We start from the raw sequence: 20,038 nt of genomic DNA on the forward strand, positions 1-20,038 counted from the left end.
CATATATTGTGAAACCCATACATCCTCTTTTAATCTTTACACCAGTCGTATGTGGTAAATATTACAATATCTGATAATAATTGAGTGTGTACTATATGCCAGAGATTGGCTTAATCACTTGACTTGCAGTGCATCATGTAATTTTCCCCAAATTCCAAGAGTAGATGTTCATATTATTCCTACTTTAAGGATGAGAAAACTGAGTAATCTGTTTGAAGAAGTTAAGTAATCTATTTGAAGCCCCACAGTCTTGAGGCTGACCTGTGGCTAGAATCCCAGGCTTATAGCTCCAAATCTCATGCTTTTTTTTTTTTTTCCATTCTCCAATAAGGGTACAAAATTAAGCTTTTAAAAATTACTGATTATAGTTTGATTTTATACCTAAAAGTAGGGGGATTTTAGAGGTTTGAATGAAACTTAAAATAAAATCATTACTGAGGCGCCTGGGGCTCAGTCAGCTAAGTGTCCAGTTTGGTCTCAGGTCATGATCTCATGGTTTATGAGTTCGAGCCCAGCGTCAGGCTCTGTGCTGACAGCTCAGAGCCTGGAGCCTGCTTTGGATTTTGTGTCTCCCTGTCTCTGTGCCCCTCCCCGGCTCGTGCACGTGCGCTCTCTCTCAAAAGTAAATAAACATTAAAATAAAAACGATCATTATTTCACAAGTTAGGAAATTCAGACCCATAGAATGTTATAATTTACATAAGTTTATTCAGATAATTTATAAATGGCAATAATGTTCAAGCATATTCTATCAAGTTTTATAATACTTTATTCAGCTTTTCAGCAAATTTATCCTTCCAATTAATTTTTTTCCTAATATTTAAATAAATTTGTATTCTTGAAAATACAGAATCACAAGGAGGCTGTAAAGCAGATAAAGTGAACATAAGAAAAAGCATGTCTTCATCGGTTTGTATATAGAGTTCCAGTTGGACAATAAGAGTTGATATAGTACTTTTGGTTCTGTTTTACTTTTGTTCTTATAAAAGTAAAGAACAAGTAAATTTGTTTTTATAAGAACAAATAAAAATCAACATACCTGTTTTTGAAAAATTTTTTATGAGATTCTCACCTACTAACAAATTAAGTATATGTAATTTCTGCTAAAGATGTTTTTCTCCCTACTATTACATTATTACATCTTTCCTTGAAACTTGTATATTTACTCTTAGATTGAGAATGCCCAATAAGGAGTAGGCAGGACGGGGACTCTCAGAATTGGCTTTTCTGTGTCTGACCCCAGGTGTTCAGTATGTGGTCTAATGCCCCTTCTTCAGTGTCTCCCATATTGTAAAATGCGAGGTAAAGAAATAGGTTTAACCTCTTTGAAATATTATTTCATTAGCTTTGGAAAAGGGATATAAAAGATTTCTCTTAACGAGAGGACAGTACTTATTATTTTGTTTTAAAAAATGCATGAGGCTTAAAACGTAGAAAACTGATTCTTACATAAACTAAATAAGCTATGGCTATTAGTGTGAATAGCACCGATAATTTGTTTTTAATTAGAATAAAAGTACGTTACTAAATTCCCATCATAAAAGAAGGTAAAAAGTATACATTTTGAGCCTTAATATGCAGAGGTGGCACTGGGACTTGAAAGATGTGTTAGACAACTTAGAAAATGTATTTTTGCCAAGAGCTGGCTGACCGTCAGTTTTCTTTGACTATTTAGAACACGGCATTGGTGTGGTTTAGAGAAAAATTTGCTTTGCCCGTCTTCTTCATTGTCTAGTCTGCTGTTAACCATCCAGTGAGTTCTTAATTTCAGACACTGTATTTTTAGTTTTAAAATGTCCGTTTGATATGTTTGTAGAGTCTAGTTCTCTTTTGAGATCTTCTTTTCACCCATATTTGTCCGTCTTTTCCTTTTATTTTATTGAATATTAATCATAGTTAATTTAAAGTCCTATCAGCTAACACGAATACTTGGATTATTTGTGGATCTGTTTAAACTATAGGTTTTTTCTTTTTGATTATTGGTTACATTTTCCTGCCTTTTATAGTTGTTTTATTTTATGCTATATATTATACACAAAATGAGAAGCTTCCAGTGAAATCTTCCACAATCAAGGGTCTCATAATTTTTCTCTATTAAGCAGATAGGGTGAGGGGAATGATCACTTTGGTCTAATCAGAGATAGAGCTGGGTTGGGGTGGGTTGCAAGTTTAGTAAGATTCAGTTCATCTTTTATTTTTCCCTTTTTCTTGGGTGTGGCCCTTCTTAGACTTTTGATTGTAGTCTGGCAGGTCTTTGTCTCTTATATCCTAAAAGTTGCACCCTTAGGATATTTTCAGTTTGGCTGTTTAGCCTTCCACCTTTTGCAGGTTAAAATGTTTTGAGGGGGAGACCAATCAGGTGTTGGATCACTGCAGATCCTTCTCCCTCCAGCAGAATTTTGTCTCCTACACCCTGGGAGACTATAATTTTTCTTTGCTTTCTGGCTTGGTCCCCCACCTTTCCATAGTGCCCCAGAACTCAGAAATGTTTCTAGGAAGAACTGGCTCTTTGCATTTCAGGACACATCTAATTTCCAATCTATTGAGCCAGCATGCACAACCTGCAAAAGCTCTATTGATTTCCCTTTCCCCCAGTTGAGTTCACTGGTTATGGCAAGCCTGATCCTCAGCCCACCCTTAGAATCAACAAAGAAAGAAAAGTGGAGAGTAGTCATCAAATGATTTTGAAAGGTCTTTTTGTTCCCCCCTGAATTTTATTTCATCTGTTCCATGTTGCTTTCAGAATTTTCTGATGTTTTAAAAACAATTTGGTCTTTTTCTTCTTCAGTTTATCCATTTCTGTTGGTGGTGGGATGTTGGCTTTACACTAGGTACTACGTCCTACCTAGAAGTGTAAGTCTCCAACTACCTTTACTTGATGTGAAGGATTATGCAGTTCTTTGCAGGATTGAAAGAAGAGAGTTATATGATAGTTTTTTTAACATTTTATTTGAAATTTTTTCACATTTGAAATTATATTGTTAATAGCCTTGGTAAGGACATTGTATTCATTTTATATTTGTGCCTTGAATGGAAGGATTTATAAATTGATGTTACTTAATTCAGATGCAAGTAGAAATAGTTATACTTGCTGATCCAAACTGGAAAGAAAGAGCATTGGGTTAAATTTTGGATATCTGAATTTGAATCCTGTCATTCCCCATAATGCTTGTATGACCTTGGGCAAACCATTTAAATTCTGTAAGCCTACGTACCTAATGTATAAAATAGAAATACACCACAAGTCATGTTTTACTGCATGAAGCAAGGTATAAAAAATAAAATACATTTTGGATGAATCTCATTGAGACTGATAAATAGAGTAGAATGGGTATTTCCTAGATCTTAGAATCACAGAATATTAGAGCTGGAGAAAATTTAGTTTTAAAGTTGGATGTTTAAGGCCAACAGCCTTGTTAGTGGCTTAAATACTTTTCACATGTCATAGATGTGTTACTTGACAAGTTATAGATTCCCTACAAATTTATAGCTCTGGAGTATAATGGAAAGAACATGGGGACATGTGGGTGGCTTGGTCAGTTGAGCGTCCAACTCTTGATTTCAGCTCAGGTCATGATCCCAGGGTTGTGAGATTGAGCCCTGCATCTCACAGCCCTGCTAACAGCACAGTGCCTGCTTGTGATTCTTTCTCTCCCTCTCTCTCTGTCCCTCCCCTGCTCACGCTCTCTCTCTCAAAATAAACATTAAAAAAAAATAATAAAGTGTGATTTTGTAGGCCATATAATCCTGGTTTCATATCCTAGCTCCATCGATTTTTTTTTTTTTACTTTGTTTTAATGTTTGTTTATTTATTTAGTTTTGAGAGGGAGACAGAGTGCAGTCGGGGGAGGGGCAGAGAAAGGGAGACTGAATCTGAAGCAGGCTCCAGGCTCTGAGCTGTCAGCACAGAGCCTGATATGGGGCTTGCAAACTCACAAACTGTGAGATCATGACCTGAACCAAAGTCAGATGCTTAATGTACTGAGCCACTCAGGTGCCCATCTAATGTTTCTAATGCACCTTTAAGTTTCTTAAGGCCTTTAAGCTTCTCATATGTAAAATGAAAGCAATACAAAGATGCCTTATAGATGCTTTGTGAAGATTAAATAAGGGTAACAAAGGGAAGACACCTAGCACTGGGGTCAGACTCAAAGTGAAGATCAATAGATACTGTTCCTTACCTGTTTTTGTGTCTCCATTGTCCATTATAATCACTTAGCAAGTGATTTTTTCCCCTTACCTGTTGGTCCTAATCAGTGTTTGTTCTTGTGTAACTACATAGTTTTAAAAAATCCTGATGGTAATACTTTTGATTATAGTAGCCTAGTGAAATTCATTTCTGTTATGAACAGTTTTCCTAGTTTTCTGATGTCAGCTAAAATTCAGTTTTAGTTTTTAAAAATATTTGAGTACAGTGGATCCACAATGGATGTAGTTTTTTTTTTTTTTTTAAATGTTATCAGTATTTCCTGAAATGTTATCAGAGGTTAGTGGCTAACTCCCTCAAAATTATGTGTAACATTTTATATATTTATGCATATGTATCTTTTTCCATCATTCACCAAATAGTCAAAAAAGTTAAGAGTCATTAGCTTAGGTCATTAGCTCTTGATGAAATTGTATTTAAGTGTACCTTACTAAGATTGCTTATAGTTTTGATACACAAAATGTGTGTAGTTGCTTAGCTTCTCTTCATCTCAGAATATTCCTTTTAACAAACAATAGTAAAAGGGTGGTTCTGAGGATACTTTGGTGGATATTTTAGTTTATCTAGTTTATTTGAAAGTTAATGTTTGGAACAACTGGATGGCTCAGTCAGTGGAGTGTCTGACTTCGGCTCAGGTCATGATCTCGTGGTTCGAGAGTTTGAGCCCCGCATGGGGCTCTGTACTGACAGCTACAGCCTGGAGCCCTCCCTCCCTCCCTCCCTCTCTGTCTGTCTGTCTGTCTGTCTCTTTCTCTCAAAAATAAACATATATTTAAAAATTTTTTTAAAAATTTTTAAAAAGTTAATCACATAAAATTTTTAAAAGGAGTCTTTAATTATAGAGAGGGAATTTGTTTAAACATCCTTTAGAGGAATTTGATCATATTCTAGTTTGTCTTTTTGCTGAATCCAGATTTTTCGTGTGTCACAATACTGAGATATGCCACTTAATTTTTCTGCACATCAGTGCAATACAAGGCTTATATTAATTCAGAATAGAGGTGTATCATGTAATTTTCTCCAGTTAAAAATATGTCATTTAAAATTTTATATGGTTTCTTTCTAATGACTTATAACTAAAAACATTTTTGTGTCACTTATTTTAGCAACTTGAGTTTGCACAGATATTAAAAGAAAGTATAGTTCTTACTTGAAAAATACTTAGAGTACTTTAAAAACTAAGGTTTTGCATATATTCGAGCATTGTTCTAGTTAAAACCTAATGCATTATAAATTTAGGTGTTTAAAATTAAAACTGGTTTTAAATAAGAAATTGAACATTTGAAATTGCTCTTTGATATTGTGATGTTATAAATGAATCTTATTCAAATTTTAAGTTTCAATAGCTGAACTTCTATAAATAGTTATTAGTGAGATATTTTATTTATATATCTTATTAACATATCTTAGCATCTCTATATTTTAAAGACTGGTAAGAATGCCATTTCTTTGGGAAAAATTGAGAGAAATTTTGTTACAGCTTCCACATCTAGTATTTTTTCCTTTGGCTTAAAGTACTTTAAAAATTCATGAGATTTCCATTGATTTTATTAGCAACTTTTAGAAAACTACTTTTTAAAAAAATTGGTTGGGCTAAATGAATCATTGGTAATTGAGTATACTATTAAGTAGTAGTTGTAACAAAGTAGAGGAGAAATACACTCATGGTTTTCTAAAGGATTTCTTGATGCTCTGAATGACTTATTTATATATCTGCTGGCATGTAATTTACTTTTAAGGAATAGTAATTTATTCCTTAGAAAGTAATGATATTTAGGGAAAAAATGACAAAATTGCTTCATAATAAGTCAAATTTGAAGTTTCAGGAAACCGTAACTTTCAGTTGTGCTAACTTAGTATTTCTAGGTACCTCATAGGTATTTTATTGTTGTAAACTTACTTTAGATGCCTCTTTGGAAATTGATAGAAACATGTCATACTTACTGTAAAATTTTTATTAATCATTATTAGCCATTTTCTGAATTGAGCAGGCCATTTTACTTCTCTGAAGATTTTCATGTTTTCACTTATTTTCACAATTCTCAAAAAAATTTAAGCGTGGTCAAAGATAATAGAAATAGAAGCCAAAATTTCTATCCTTCTATTATTACTACTTGCTACTTAAAAGTCTGCTTATTAAATACGTTTATTTAGAATTGAAATGTGTTTGAACTTCTGTTGTTTTTTACTTTAACTTTGCTATACGGCTGTATTAGAGTTAGTTCACCTGTGAGACAAATGGAATTTGCAAGTACTGAAGAAGTGTGTGAATAAGTGAGCACTGTGATAAGGAAGATAGGTGGGAGTCCAGATTCTTGGAGCTGTCCCCTTCCAGACCTGGTTAGTGGCAGGACATTCTTCCCTTAAAAACTTGTTTTGCTTGTATGGTGTAAGTTGGTGGTCTTGGTCTTTTTAATTAAGAATTCATGATAAAATTAGATTTTTTGTTGATCATCTCCTGCTGCAGGACTGAGGATTCCTTGGTAAAGAACCACTAACCTGTCCTCTCACCCCTGGGGTGTGAGCGCTGAAAAGGATTAAGGCCCACTGTAGGGAAGCTTGCCCTGAAGCCTGCACTGCCCTCTCCCCTGTTCTTTTCAGTTAGATAGAAGACTTTTAGTTCCCATGACTATCAATCTGCTGCTTTTCATAAGCACCAAATTCTTTTCAGACAATTAAGATGACTTTATTTTTAGAAATCCAGTAGCCTAGAATACTGAAAAATGATGTTTTTTTGGTATTTTGTGTTGACAGATCCTGTACATATTATTTTTTTTCTGATGCATATGTTTGCTTTAATTTATATTGAATTTTGTGATTGATACAAACTTAAAAAAATCAAGAACAAATTTTTATATGGTTAGGTTTATTGCTATGCTTGTCTCGTAGTAATTACAGAGTTTGGCAGCATTGAATCTTAATTAAATTTCTTTAGAAATAGTGATCTAACAACCCTGTGGACATAAATTCCTAACTTATTTCTAGGTGACTGCAACAAGGTGCTTTCTTTTCATGTTTAAAGGCTTTTAACTAGCTTTTATAAATGCTGAGGTGTCATATATTTTTTCAGTATTTGCTAAATTGGTATTTAATTTGATCTTGAAAATATATGTTGATTTTGTTAGCTAAAGAATGCAGAATATTAAACATTCTTGGTAGTTAAAGCTTTTTTTCCATTTAATTTGAGCTTTTGTTATTAACATAATTTGTGGCACAGTTTTTTTTTCTCTTTCTTTCTTTCTTTCTTTCTTTCTTTCTTTCTTTCTTTCTTTCTTTCTTTCCTTCTTTCTTTCTTTCCTTCTTTCTTTCCTTCTTTACTTTTTTAAATGACTGCTAAGAATCTATATACTTGTCACCTTAGTGTCCTAAAATGTTCCACTTACATCAAGGGTTCCTTTCTGGTTTTGTATGTTCTCACCTGCTCCTCACTGTAAATCATTGAGATGTCAAGTGCAATGATTAATTAAGCTGCACGTGCAAGTGCTTTTTTTTCACCTGTCAAGCAGGAAAGATGTCTTATCACAAGATTAGATGTTACTAATTCACAGCTTTTTCTCCATATTGTCAAGTATGTAGAAATATTTTATATTCAGATGCTTATTCAGAATATAGCATACGGTTTGTTTGGTTTAGAAATCTTAAATATTGTAAGATACAATTATTATACCAAACCCTATCATTAAACTCCTAATTAAAGGCAAAGAGTCAATTCAGAATTCCTACATAAATATTTTGGAATTTCAGGCTCATGCTTTGTAATTTACCTTTTATCCAAAAACTGCTAGTTGATGTAAATTATTTAAAGTAACTACTTTTAAGGTTCTAAATTGATTTTGTTTGCATCATATACACCATGAGATCCATTCCTAATGAGATCCATTCTCACTATAGTATAGTATAGATTTAAATTTGTGATGAAATGATGTTGATGGTTATCTACACTTTTTTTTTGAGTAATGAGTATTTGCTGAATGTAATGTTAAGCTTTTACTTTTTATACATTGATAGAAAACAGTGGACTTGGAAAGCTTGTTCTCTCCACCCTAGTTATTTCTTCTCCCCCTTTTTTAAACATCAGTAAAAGTAAAACCTCAAATTGTATAGTAATCTTAATCTATTATTAAAAAGTCCTAGAAAGGAAGATTACAAGGTAGATTCAGGTCTTGAATCGGTTTGCCATTGGTTTAGCAGCGGGTGGGCAGGCAGATGCCTGCTCAGAGTAGAACCTATTGCCATTTTTCACCATTGATAGAGTAGCCTTTCAGAGTCAATGAGCTCTGTCAATGTGAGCTTGTCAAGGCTACAACTTCATAGACCTGAGAGGCGGTTTGAGAGGTCAGCCCTTTTCAGGTTCGCTGTGATGCAAATGAACTTTAATGCTTAAACAACTATTGGAATTTTTATGTCTGCTCCTTGTTCTTTTTTCTTCACAAAGTCATTGACGAGACATTCAGTGCTTTTTAAATTGGAAGTTGCATTGTGCTAAAGACCTAGTACAGATTTACGGAGGGCTGAAAGCAGTTAGATCATGTTCTTTTCATGGTGCGATTAGAATCAAATCGATTTCCCTACAGCCTTCAGCATTCAGATGGCAATTTTAACAAAGCTTGGGGGCTAGACAAGGGACAAAACGACTGAACTGAATGTTAATTACACTCTGCAGCCTTATTTTCTTTTGATTTGGGGCTGACTGGCAACTAAATTAACAAAAAGTGTGACCATAACTGCTGCCCTATTTTCATTTAAAAGGAGAGCTGCCTCTAAAAGGCTATCTTTACAAAGAAACAAGTGAGGTCTGCTGATCATTGTTAACTAGGGCACTTTTTTTCCTTTAAAATTCTTNTAATAAATTAGTCATTGGTGTATTATTGCTCAGAGTTAGGTGATTTTCTGATTCTTAAGACATAAGCTTGGAAAATACTAATAGTGGGTAACTCATTGGTAGTTATGAATTATAATTGGCACCTATGTGACTGGTGTATCATTAGTATGTACAACATGCTAAAAGGTAATGTGGTAACTTAGGTTACAGTATATACTTTAAATAAATATTAACCATTTATTTTGTAACAAACTATTGAAAACCAGCTTGATCCTAACAATTTTTCACCTTGCTCATCCTTGCTTGACATGCAGATTTTCACATTTGATTCTTAGTAGTCATTTAGTTGTGCACATTAATAGCGCTAGATGCTTTTTTCCTTCCCTTGCAAGGAAGCTGCAGCTGCACCAAGTTGCAGTTGATTCGTGTGGCAACACTGTCCCTTTTGCACCTGCAGCTGTGTCAGTCTCATCCTAACACCTGGCATCATGAATTATCCTCGCCTTTATTCACACTTCCAGGCAAGAGGCGTTTCATGCTGCATGGTGTATATTGCAAAAATCAAGTGAACTTAAACATAAATCTTTTAGTTGATTCCTTGAACAGTAGTATTGATTTTTATATATTTTTGTTGTTTTATATACAGTTTTGCCTCTGTTTAAAAATATCTGCGGAATAATTAATAAACTAGCTTTTAAATTTGGCTATTTTAAGTATGATGTAAAAGTTTGTTTTGATGGCTAATTGATTTTTTTAATTAATTTTTGATTATTTTCTTTTGGATTTTACCCTAAAGTCATTTGCATTTTGTTAACTAATATTTAAATAACTTGTTTTAAAATTGATATGAAGGAACTTTTATCACTAAATCCCACAAACATATTTTTGAAAGGGGGATTAAAATGTATATCATTTGGTAGATTACATTAGCTTTTTAGACTTTGACAGTTTTGAATCAGAAGCTAGTAATTTTGAAATGATGAAAAAAAGAGACAGTGCTAGAGAATAAAGTCATATGTTTATTAAAATAGAGTACTACTTCTGGTCAGGTTACTATTCAGTACTAAAATGGAAAGTGTTCTAGACCACTGTGTACTCAGTCACTGTCTTCTTACCTCTCTCCTTTTCACACAAAAAACAGCTGCAAAACAAAGTTTTTCTAAAACCAGTCAAGAGTAAACTTTTTTCTCATTTGTCTTCCAGACACGAAGATCGATTGAGAAGTTATTAGAATGGGAAAACAATAGGTTATACCACAAGGTGAGTGCCGCAGGGAGCAGCTTCGTACTGTTGGGGCCTGAATTGCACAGTATGGAAACAGATGCTTTTGTTGAACTAAAAATATGAAAGGTGGACAAATGGGTTAGTCTGTGCGCTGCAATAAAATAGAGCTCATTTTTCTTCTTTTACTCTCTCACTTGTCTAGCTGTGCTTGCACTGGAGACTGAGCAAAAGGAAATGTGAAACGAATAACATGATGGAATATGTAAGTTAAAGGGCTGTTTTGTGAGTTTCTCTATTAAATGATCATTTATTTTGCTTCTGATCTTATTCTTTCCATGATTATTAATCAGCAAAGGTGTCAGGAGCTTAATCTCCTGAGTGCAAGGATTTTCTACGGTTCACAGATGCATGGTTTCATGTGCAAGACTGATTTATAAAGTTATGAATGACTTGAAAACAAGGCTTCACTGTGTTCTGAAAAATAATAAATTAATTGCCAAGATAAAATAGCCTGAACATGTGTTGATGGAGTGTGAAATTTTAGATGCTGTATAAAGAATAACCACAACTTTGGTTACGCAGCAAGTCAGATATGGCTTTTTTATATAATGCTAATCAAGTTTCCAAGTATGGAAGAAAACCTTTCAGCCAAGCCGTTGGAGCTTAAGAAACCTTTAGCCTTTATAGATTTTAACTGCCCATACCTCAGTAGCCTTTAAAGAATCTTTCAAACCTTTATTAGAATATTGTTTTGTAAAAATTATCTTAGAAGTAAAGCAGGAGGTGAGATGTTGCTCATCCTGTATTCTTTAAAAGATATCTAATTGGCACATGTATACAATGAATTTGAAAATTTATTCAGCATGGGATTAAATTTACCAACTCCTTGATTTTACTTGAGGAGTTTTTCTCCTTTTGCAAAGTTGAGAATACTGTAGAAAATTATGAATTTTTATTTATTCTCCCTTCAGCTTGGGTGTTTTATTTTAAATATGGAAAAGTTACTATATTAAAAGAAAAAGAGTTGTGAAGGGTTAATTGTTGAAAATTAAAGTCCTAGTCTTTGTGAAGTACCAGGCACATTTCTAACAAATTTTGTCTATTCTTTGAAACAATATAGCCATCGTAGATAGTATATGTTTGTGTGTGCATGTGTGAGAGAGTGTGTGTATGGATAAGAGATTGATGAAAACAGTGCTTAACTAGTTGGAAATTATCATAAAATCATTTTTCTGTGTAGTGTTTTCCCTTTCTTTCATTATCATATAGTCAAATCTCATTTCTAGCCTTGAACAGAAAAGACAATGTCTTTTCAGTGAATCAAATAATGTAGATTTTATCATTATCTAGTACATCAAACATGTTAATTTATGGTGATGTGAAAGACCGTTGATATTTTTTTATTTAAAAAAGTACATTCAAATAACTTGTTTTGAGATTGACCTATGAAAATGCCAGTCATGTGCTTTCATGATAGATGGCAAGAGAGTTTATACATTTTGTGAGGAGCGATGAATATGTAGGAGATTCAAAAGATTTTTTGAAAAAATACTTGCTATATTTATGAACCCAAATAGTAGTGCATTTCTAAGTTGACTTTCAAAAGGAAAACATAAAAGTTATTCCCAATGCTGTTATTTTCAAACAGAGCTATAAGGTCATTCATTCATAAAATGTACTCCGTATAGTCATGTTTATTTTTGTGACATTTTTTAGTAACTAAAAATAATTTACTAACCTTCCAAAACATTCTGAACTATGTGCTTTGTATATTAGTTATTTATTATGAATTTTTAGATAATTTTTAGATAAACACTTTTCCTAAAGCCATATTATTTTTTACACCATCATAGAAGATATCCAGAAGAGTAGTGAAAAGGAAAAAAAATAAGGATGCCTGGCTGGCTTAGTCAGTAGAACATAGGACTCTTGATCTTGGGTTGTGGGTTCAAGCCCCACATTGTGTATAGAGATTACTTAAAAATACACACATTGTTTTCTAAAAAGGAAAAATATATAAAAATTGCTACAGAATGTTATTTTTTCTAAACTTTTTCAGAATGTGTTATTTGTGATAGTTGCATGGTGGAATAACATGATTTCAAAAACTCCCTAGGAAATCATTTAAAAAGTTAAGATAGCAAAATCATTAGTAAGAAGGGAGTGCTTTGTTTTCCCAATGATTTGGGCCTCTTTACCACATGTTTCTCTTTGACCTTAACTTTAACTTACAGAAATTTCATTTGTTAGTTAAAGGAAAATAGTTCTCCCTGATTATATTTTAAATATTGGGGACAATCTAGAAAAAAAAACCCCAACTTGATACCAACTTTTATTTCAGCTACAAGAGAAGAAATAAGACAAGTGGCCAGTTTCTGTGTGTGACTTCTGAAGGAAAAGAGTTTGTAGGATATATTCTTTAAAAAGCAATAATAATTCAAAAATAGTCAAAGTTTTTATTACATAGATGTAGTATATAATATACAGTTATAAAAACTGCTTGATGAGGACATATAGAAGTTATTATTGAATATTGACTCAAGCAGTTTAAACATCAAATCAGGTAGTTCAGTCATCAAATTTTAGAGCTGCGTAGAATTTTGTCGTCTAGTCTAGTCCCTTTATTTAATATATGAGGAAACTGAAACAGGGGACTCTAGCTCAAATAAAAAAGCTACACAGGAGGCTGGTGGACATTTTGTCAGCAAATAACAGGTCAGAAGAGTGGCACCTCGGGTTTGGTACAGGAGAACTAAAGTAGAAGAGGAATAAGTTTTGAGCTGTATGTAGAAAAGCCTTCCTTATTGAGGCAGATCAAAAGTCAGGAGAAATGAATAGTGAGAATGAATGTTTCTGGCCTCTTTGGCTAAATGTAGAAGAGTGTCCAAACCTGGGGGTTATATCAGGACAAATTTGTGAAAGAAAAATGAGGAGGAGTTGGCCAAACTTGGAAGCTGTTCAAGTAATGTTTTGTTTAGCATCTATTTCATACAGTGTTGGAACAAGGGAAAGAATTGATTGTAATTTAAAGCAGCTCAAGTTTGGAATAAAAATTAGCTCCGGTCAACTTGTGTTTTTCTGTGTTACTGTGTTTTTGTTTTTATTGGTGTTCCTAGTAAAAGGTCCTTTGGAACAAATTTAACCTTTAATTTTGCTAACCTAAGAAGAAAAGGGCTTTTAAAAACCTTAAGAGATCTTTCTCAAGAGATCCACATATCCTGGTACAGTAAAGTGAGAGCAAATCTAGAACCTAAAGACCCAAGGAGTTGGGTTTGATACAAAAGAGAAAGCCTGAAGAAATAAATACTAGACTGGTTGCAACCACATGGTGCAGTAGAAAGGGCAAGGCTTTGGAGTTAAGATGGTCCTTTGTTCAGATATTGACTCTGCAGTCCACAGTGTTATACTTCTTGCATCATCACTTTTCCTCATCTGTGAAATGAGGATGCTAATACTTGCCTCATAGAAAAGTTGTTGGGATTAAATAGCCGGGTAGTGTATGCAGCACTTGGTGTGTAGTCGGTTCCCATCCCATGACGGCCGGCTCTGGCCCCTCTCCTCGGGCACGCATGCACGTGTTCTCCTTCAGAGGCTGCAGAGATGCTGTGAGTGATGGAGTAGAACTGAACGTTTTTTAAGATAAAAATTTATTTAAATGTTTTTAAAACTTTTTTCTCTCCTTCTACAGGTCATCCTCATAGAATTTTTACCAAAGACACCGATTTTTCGACCAGATTAGCATTCACTTTATTTATAGAGACTTTCCAAGTATGTTGTCTTTCCAATGGTGCCTTGCTTGGTGCTCTCCTGGTGGTGACATAACATTGGTTCTACAGACTCGTGTGGTGGTTTTTTTTTTTTTTCTGTTTTTGTTTTTTAAATAACCGCATGTTCTATGTGTGCATTTTTGTCAAACTTTGCAACAGTTATTTCATACAGATGTTTAATACTTAAGTTATTGTGCTCTTTTCTGTTATGTATTCTGATTTTCAAGGATTACTCTTTTTGTATTATTGAAAAAATACATTTGAACTTAGCATAAAAAGTGGCCAGCCTTTTTTATTTTATCACCAAGGTACACACACAGTCCTCTTTATGAATTCCATAATATAGAAGAACACTTTCGTAAGGCTCCCCTTATATATTCCAAGCACACTCTTTGTATTAGTTTTCTTCCTTTTGAAAATTAAAATAGTTATTATTTTAAAATTGTAAGTTTTCTTTAATAGCTTTTTGGAACCTGACATTTCCTTTTCCATACAATTCCTAATGCTCTGTTTACAGCAGAATTATCTGTAACATTATGAAGACCTGTCAACAAATTTTGAAAGTGTTTCTGTCTTCAGAGGTAGTAAGGCAGGATCAAATTATTTTTAATAGAATAGACAAATAATGAATGGTATGCATGCACCTAATGGTTACTAGAGCTCAGGATCACAAAATATAGTAGCATTACAATCTGTGTATATTTTTGATCAAGATGATAATGGCCTTACTTGTGTTATTTTTTATTGTTTATCAAATCTTATATAGGAAAGTATGGAAATACTGCTTTTAAAAATTTCTAAGGAAAATATTTCTCCCAATCTAAAGTAATTGTAGACTGGGTATATGTTTCTGAAGTTTTTGAAAGAAAGCAGAAGTTCTAGAATTAAAAGTAAGCTGGTGTTTAAGCACCCCATTGACATTTAGAACAGATGACTATTACTAAGAAATGGAGGACATAGTACTCTTTTTATCCACTAGGTTGCTTTCAGTTAGTTATGTGTACTTTTTTGACTGAGAGTGTGACAGACATGTAAGTTTGAATCAGATTAACATATTTCTTTTATATATATATATATATACAAATATACATATTTTTTCCTTCTTTTTGGTTGTACATATCTCCATGCATTTTAAAACTTTTTAAATTTCTGAATGGCCTATGTGTAAATTTTTGTTTTTATAAACCTGAAATTATACAAGTTTTAATGTGTGTCAAGAACTTGTTCCATACAACTGTGGTATCTAGCAATAATGTGAATAACTTTTGAAATTATATAAACTATGCTTACTAATTTGTATTAAGAATTGGTACCACTATACAATATCTTTTCTCCTTGTATTAAATCTTTTAAATACCAGTTTCATTAATTTATATACCTGTATTTTTTAATAGCATTTCTCTGTACTTCTCCAAAGTACTGTAATTCTATATAAATTTGAATAGTTGCATTCTAGTATCTTATATCCTATATCCAATATTGGACATTAGGAATTATCTTAAAAACTAGGGTGTTTGTTCGTTTTTGGTTTTTTATTTTTTTTGTCTGAGAATTATTTGTTTCCATTGCCCCCCAAAACACCTAACAACTTGAATTTATAAACCACTTTTCCTATGAAGAGCTCAGAGTACAAAGATTCAAACACTTCTCGCTTTATTGACTTTATGTCCAGGGCATGTCCTACCACCTTAAAGTATTGGAACTAAAAGGTAATGCTATTCAAAAACTAGTATTCCTGTATGGTTTCAGTATGAAAATTTATTAAATGGAGAAGGCTGTCTCTGCCTCAGGATTCAGAAAGAACTGAAAAATCTGTAAGTAGACACTCCAACACAGTATTCCATACCTAAAATTTTGTAAATTTGTAGAGTACCATATTGGTCAGCTTCATAGGAAGAACTGTACCTATTTCGACATAATTTTTTTCTCCTGTTATTAGTCTTCTGGAAATTATAATTTTAAAATTATTCCCATAAGAATATTTTAACAGTAAGATAATATTCATAGTTGATAATATTTAAGGATAGGTTTTTTTTAAGCTTTTCTGATTTTGAGAGGTAGGTCAGTTGCTTTAAGATTCCCTAGAAATGTGCACTCTTATATTTCTACTGTGTATATAGAACAGAACGATGAATGATTAATATGTGGCATCACCATTAGCCAGTTATACCTTGAGCAGTTAGATTTCCTTGTTCGGGTTTTCATTATTAGCTCCCAGTAAGCCCTCTGGCTTATCTTTTCTTGATTCATGAATCTAAGGGCCCATGTTACTGGAAGTTGAAATGTCAGAGATGCCGTTTTTGTGTGAACATTAGTCCAAAGGAAATATCTAATATGGCAATTGTTCTTCATTTCCTATTTTCTGACTTAAAGTTTGTGAGACATAAATTTTAAGTACTTTTTAAATTGGCTAAGAAAAGGTATTATTGGCAGAAAATCTAATGTATAGATTTTACATAGGCTAAGTGATAAACTTGTGATCCTTGTTTACATGTTATTGGCATTTTACAGGTAGTCCATCATTCTTCTGTAGAAACATTTACTTTGCATAGCTTATTATATTTTAATACATGACTATAATGTATCTGGTTAAAATGTATACTCTAAAACCTAATGACTATTGTAAAACTCAAGTGACACATTTAGCTTCTAAGGCAGATACAAGAAGAGGGTCACCTTACCTATATCAAATGGTCATCAGATGCTTTAGTAAGACTCTTTAATGACTAGGTTCCATTCGTTTGAAATACAAACATACAGTTTTGGCCTAAAATCAAGAAGTGTTCAAACCTTTAATAGTAAGCAATTTCCTTTTCTTATTAGAAAAAGTACTTTTATAATTGAACAATTTTACATTGGGAAGAACTATAAAATCTCCATGGTTGTGTTCTCAGTGTCATTTGTAGACAGCTTCTGGTCGCTTCTTTATATTAGTAGACACAGGCAAACTGTGTAAAACTTTGACAACATCCCACATCAGTCTTCGTTTATAAAAGAATGGTATTAATAGTAACATGTACAGCTGGATCCACAGTTGCATGTGTTCAAACTGCAATAGTCTTACATAACGTTATGTACGTAGACTGTTTTAACTTTGATGGTATTCTGCTTTACAATTACAACCTTGAGCTGCATGCCTGATTTTCACTGTAAATATTTGCTTTGGCTCCACTGTTGGTCAGTAGTACTAAATCAGAAGTACAATCTGTTTAAAACTGTCTTTGACTGAATTCCAACATCTAGTCCTGGACGCTGTTTCCTTCTCCCATCCTGTCCTTCTGAAATACTGTGGGCCCTTTTGCTGCCCTTTCAATGTCCAGAGTTTTCATCCAGACAAGGACATAGCTCACATTGCCTTCTGTCTTCCTTCCCCAGAGCTCCCAGTCCGAATGGTAATTCTTTTGCCTTCTTGGCTAGGTGTTTAGAGGGTGTTTAAATTGAGTCGCATTAAGTCACAAATTAAAAAATTTCCAGACTTAAGTTTCCCATCGCAGTGGCAACAATTGGTATTTTCATTTTCATCATATTCTATCAGTCCAGACTTTGCAAGGATGGTTGCAAGTGGGGCTTCTCACACCACCATTTCTGAAGAAAGCTGATTTATATCTAGTATTATGAAAGAATAGTATTAGAAGAGGCTCAAGGCCAATCCTTAAAAATTAAAAAAAAAAATTTATTTTTGAGAGAGACAGACTGTGAATGAAGGAGGGGCAGAGAGAGAGGGACACACAGAATCTGAAGCAGTCTCCAGGCTGTGAGCTGTCAGCACAGAACCTGACGCAGGGCTTGAACTCACGGGTTGTGAGATCATGACCTGAGCTGAAGTCGGATGTTTAACCAACAGAGCCACCCAGGTGCCCGTTTATTTACTTTTGAGAGGGAGACAGAGCGGGTATGGGAGAGAGGCAGAGAGAGAGAGGGAGACACAGAATCTGAAGCAGGCTTCAGGCTCTGAGCTGTCAGCACAGAGCCCGATGCAGGTCTTGAATGCATGAATGGTGAAATTATGACCTGACCTGAAGTCAGATGCTTAACCAACTGAGCCACCCAGACACCCCAAGGCCAATCCTAAGCCAAACTACTAATTATCCCGTAATAGTTGTGTTTAAATATTCCTTTAGATAGAATAGCCAAGTTTATGTTATTTTTAGGAACATACCTTTACGTTGAAATTTGAAGGTGATTAGTCTTTAAAACTTATTATCTTGTTCTCTAGGTTTACAGAGATTTTTAGATAGTAACATAAGAGAAGTTTAAATATTGTTTATATTATGAGTCATAATTCTGTGTACTTGTTTCTATAATTGGGAGCAACATTCCCCTTCCTCCCACCATGGTAAACTGAAACAACAGAGGTTGTTTGTAGCCTTAATAGACTGTACTGAAAACAAATTCAGAATACGAATCCAGACTTTGAATTTATTTCTGATGTTCTGTAAAATCATCAAATCACTTGGCTTCTTTGCAATTATGTTTATTTCCACAAAAGGAAGATACTATAACTACCTCGTATTTTTAAATCATTTATTTTGCTGTTATTTACTAAATCCTATATAAAAGTAAGTAGCTAGATGTTTAATAGTAATGAATGAGTATCTTTCGATTTGCAGAGTCAGCAGAAACTTGAGTTACTGTCAAATTTTGCATTTAAAATTAAGACTAACTTATACTCCTTATATATGTTTATAGTAATGGTTTGCATGTTTAAAAATCACATAGACATTAAATATAATACTTGAGAAAAGTTTCTTTCTAATAAGAGCCTTTAAGATATAGGTACATCTCAGAAAATTAAGCAAAACCATGTCTCCCCACCCCCCACTTAAGTAACATTTCCTATACTTCATAAAACATGGTGCTCAGAATTTGAGAGTTTAGTGCTTTTTTCTCTGTATGGATGATAGTATATTGCTTTCCCAGCTCTGAAATATTTCAGTAAACTATCTATACAGGCATTCTTAATTTGGGCAGATAAGCCAACATTTTATTTATTTTTAAAGAAGGTCAACCAGCCTCTAAATGAAAAAAAGTAATGGATTGGTGTTTTGGCTACTCCTTTGGACCATGTTACATTCTCAAACTGTGGGTTTCCTCCTATGATCTCTCCTGTGGGTTCATAATTTAGTATAATTGGTTCCAGTTCTTTATTGACACAACCACTATACAGATTTAAAATGTTCTAGAAGGAAAAAGCATTCTTTTCTCTCAAGAAACCCTTTGGCACTAATAAAAAGACCACCTCCTTCTTTATCTTCTAGTAGCAGCTTATTTAATTAATTAGGTAATTGCAATAATCTCATTGCACAGCTCTGAAGTCTTCGTGAACAGGAGTTTGTTGTAACTGAAGTTATCAAAGCTCTTTAAAAGTCTCTGTTTCTTTTTACATTTGTTGGAGCTAATGAGTGACATCTTGTGCTGTCAGAAGAGTTAAGCATTATGAAGCTGATAGTAGAAGTAAGGTAGACATGATTGGAAAGCAATAGGCTGAAATCTACTGGCCAAGAGAAATAACTGCATTGTTATCCTACACTTTGGTTTACAAGGGGCAAAATTATGCAATGGCTGGAGTTGCACACAGCTTTATGCTTCTTTTTATACATTCTTTATGTGTTACAATGGAATTATTTTTTTTTAAAGGAAAAAATATTGTTCTGGATAGTTTTCCTCTGCTGTCATGTCCTTTGAGAAGATAATGGGAGGCTACCTTGAATAAAGTATTCTTTTATTTATCTTTTATCATGTAAGTGTGACAATTTTTAAAAAAATACTAAATAAAGGATTTTAGGAATTCATTCCTATATATATCCTTAATGAGCATGGATTAGTTTTCAAATAGAATAATCAGAAAGTTATGATGGGTGAACAGTTATGCAGACCCAAGATCAGGGTCCTTATTTATGTTTTCAGGTAATTCTAGTTACAGTCAGGTAAGTCTAGTAACATTTTAAAAAATGAAAATAACTTTGGTAAAATATACAGTTGAATTTTAAAGGTATGTTACAGAGAAATTAACGCCAT

The 20,038-nt window shown here is 33.5% G+C and overlaps 1 protein-coding gene across 1 annotated transcript in view; it reads left to right on the plus strand.

The window, feature by feature from the left end:
• The window catches only part of CHIC2 (cysteine rich hydrophobic domain 2), a 63,919-nt gene extending 44,163 nt beyond the window's left edge, over nucleotides 1-19,756 (plus strand). The window contains exons 4-6 of the mRNA XM_077757775.1: nucleotides 10,233-10,289; nucleotides 10,456-10,515; nucleotides 13,942-19,756. Of these exons, the coding sequence (XP_077613901.1) occupies nucleotides 10,233-10,289; nucleotides 10,456-10,515; nucleotides 13,942-13,992 (168 nt within the window). The 3' untranslated portion in view covers nucleotides 13,993-19,756. The remainder of the gene's footprint in view (nucleotides 1-10,232; nucleotides 10,290-10,455; nucleotides 10,516-13,941) is intronic.
• Nucleotides 19,757-20,038: the final 282 nt, after the last annotated feature.

This window comes from Crocuta crocuta, unplaced genomic scaffold, assembly GCF_008692635.1.
Source record: "Crocuta crocuta isolate KB4526 unplaced genomic scaffold, BGI_CrCroc_1.0 scaffold282, whole genome shotgun sequence".
In the NCBI taxonomy this organism is placed as follows: domain Eukaryota; kingdom Metazoa; phylum Chordata; class Mammalia; order Carnivora; family Hyaenidae; genus Crocuta; species Crocuta crocuta.